Genomic DNA, 2,671 nt, shown 5'->3' on the forward strand with positions numbered 1-2,671 from the left:
ATCCAGCTATTTTGCAACATCCACATTCTAGTAAGATCACAGTTGTCAGTAAGTTAGCACATAATTTGAGACCTTGGAAATACAGGTGTATCACCACCCATTTTTCCTTTATCTATTAATTAGAAGCTAAACACTTAAATCAGGAAATTCTTATTTACAAATAGTTCAACATGCAATGGCATTGTAACTTCTGCCTATCAATTATTTTTTAACGAGTTGAGGCATACACTGTAGTTCTCTATATCTCTGCTCCTTGGAGAAACGGTGCACATTCACCACATTCTAAAGAAATGGATTTCACTTAGGCGTAGGTAACCTGTTTAAAATATCAATTGTATATGCTCCACGGGCTTTGGCCTCAACTTAGCTAGACAAATTTATACTGGAACAGTCTTCATTTTCCTGAAACTCGCTTAAAACTTTAAAGTTCATTATGTGCGTATTCGGTTGTTGCCCTTATATCCTCTTCGTGGAACTCCGCACACGATTCTTTGGGATGGTATTTGGATGAGCAGTCGTGGTCCTCGACCGCGGCGTTGTACAGTTTCCAGAAAGGTGTCTCGTTGTTGCCGGATATGAACCAAGCAGCAACCATGCTAGATTGTGAGAGAAACATAATTAGTAAGAGTTTGGCTACGACAAAGTGCGACGAAGGAGGCCAAGAAACGTAGGGAGAGGCACTTACCTCGATAGCTTGGTGACGCCCGGCTTGATGCCGGCCGGGGCGAGGACGCCCTGGGTCCCCGCCACCGACCCGCCCTCCGGCTCCTGCTTGTTCACGACGCACAGCACGTAGGCGGCGCACTGGGGGACCTTGGTGGAGTATCGGTACGCCCGCCAGACGCGCAGCACGGGCTCCACCACCTCGCCGTTGATGGTGTCGGACAGTCTGGACTCGATGTCTGACGAGGAGAGGGCGGCTATGCTGAGCCCCTTGCTCTGTCCCAGCTGGAGGACCTCCTGGATCACAAAAAAAGGCGTAAGTAAAAGTCGTACGCGAGGCAGTACTTTTACGGCTGTCCCGTGCTTTTTGTTGACCTCACTACCGCATTCAGGCGTCTAGGCCTGGGCGCCTGGGCCGGTTGCCTCCTTGCCCGGCGCCGTAAGGCACGGCGACGGTGGGCATGCCCGCAAGCCCACAGTATGACCAAAAGAAAAGTACGGGGCCCGATGTCGGACACTCTATAAACCGGGGGCTATTGGGCACTGGTCGCGGGTGACATTTCGTACCTGGATGTACGCGACCGCTGGTTTAATGTAAGTTGCCGAGTTGACTTTGAGGCCGAAGTGCCTTTTGAAGACCGCGTTGGCGAGCATCGACAAGGACTCGGCGGGCCGTGCAGGGTCAAAGTGCGTCGCCTTCGGGTAACCCTGGGCCTTGAGGAAGTTGTTGCCGACGAACTGGGCAGTAGCTAAATATCTGTAGGCAAACAAATCATAATAAAACATTTATGAGACCCCTAGTAAAGATTTAGTGAATTTTTCGCATTCTCCGCTTTAGTATGTATATTTAGCTCAGTAAGCTGTCCAAGACATTCACGTTTTGTGGGCGTTCCCTTTCCGCTACAACCCATCGAGCTCAACGTCTCGCTAGACGCCTCTGAACAATGAGGGCCGGTGGTGTTGGTACAGGGAAGTCCGTCGTACGCCAGGCCACGCCGCCGCCGCGCCCCCCGCGCCCCCGGCCGCCGTTCTGCGTGCGGCGAGTGGTCAACCAACCCTGTTCTTATTTTTTGGGAACTCCTCCAGAGCGTGCGTGGAGTGGAGCTTTCCACTCGAGTAGTTTGTCGGGTGTGCTCGCGGCTTTGCGGCGCAACGGGAGCGGCAAAAGGAGCCCGGCGTGATTATTTGACGTTTGGGGTCGTTGTCATCCCGTCCTCCTGCCCGCTCCGCTCAGCCTCCTTCGCGACCACATGGCGCGCGGCGGCGCGGCGCGTGAGGGGGGAAGGGGACAATTCAATTATGCAGCCCCGGTGAGCTATGAGTACCGTTGTGTCACGCTGCGCTAAGCTGCGCTAAGCTACCGACTCGGCAGGAGCTGCAGGGGGTGGTGGGGGAGGTGGGGGAGGCGGCGCAGCGCCGGGAGTGGGAATAAAAACGATAATTGCGAAGGATGGGCTTTAAACGCGACATCTTCGAGGCGGCGGAGAATCGTGATAGCCGAGAGAGCAGTGGCTGGGGGCTGGGGTGCGCGAGGGGGTGAGGGTGAGGTGGCGCTAAACGCACACGGGATGTACGAGGTCCGCTCCCCCTTTCCCCTCGCCGTGCGAGCGACGCGGCGCCGGCCTAGGTTGAGTGACCTGCGCCTCCTGCCTGTGAGCCCCCCTCCCGAAGAAGCAGCGGATGTTGTCGAGCCAAGTCGACGCGTTCAGGACGCGTGCAGACGCGCGCGGACGGAGGCGCTGCCTCGCGTGACCGGCGCGGCGCGGCTCCTGGAGGGAAGTCCACACAAGTCCCCTTCGCAACAAGCGTGTCGCAGTGCGGCCGAAAATAGTCCTACCTCCCCCCTCTCTACCCGTTCTGCTCTCCTCCTCTTCTACTTGTCGTGGTTGTGGTGGACGCGGGGCGGACGACAATCTTGTCGATCCATCCTAATTAGGAAGACCAGAGCCAATAACCTCCCCGCAAGATGCCTGCCGAGCCAGTCACCTTTGCGCCGCCAGCCCCCCCC

At 56.0% G+C, this 2,671-nt stretch overlaps 1 protein-coding gene across 1 annotated transcript; it reads right to left on the reverse strand.

Moving 5' to 3' along the window:
• Positions 1-119: 119 nt before the first annotated feature.
• On the reverse strand, positions 120-1,420 carry LOC113217979 (uncharacterized; the record flags this gene model as incomplete). Its single annotated transcript, XM_052265902.1, is given in 3 exon segments — positions 120-596; positions 686-960; positions 1,231-1,420. Coding segments are annotated over 3 exon segments (640 nt in total), but the record flags the coding sequence as incomplete, so codon positions are not given.
• Positions 1,421-2,671: the final 1,251 nt, after the last annotated feature.

Source organism: Frankliniella occidentalis, unplaced genomic scaffold (genome assembly GCF_000697945.3).
Source record: "Frankliniella occidentalis isolate FOCC.00 unplaced genomic scaffold, Focc_3.1 Scaffold32, whole genome shotgun sequence".
Lineage (NCBI taxonomy): Eukaryota > Metazoa > Arthropoda > Insecta > Thysanoptera > Thripidae > Frankliniella > Frankliniella occidentalis.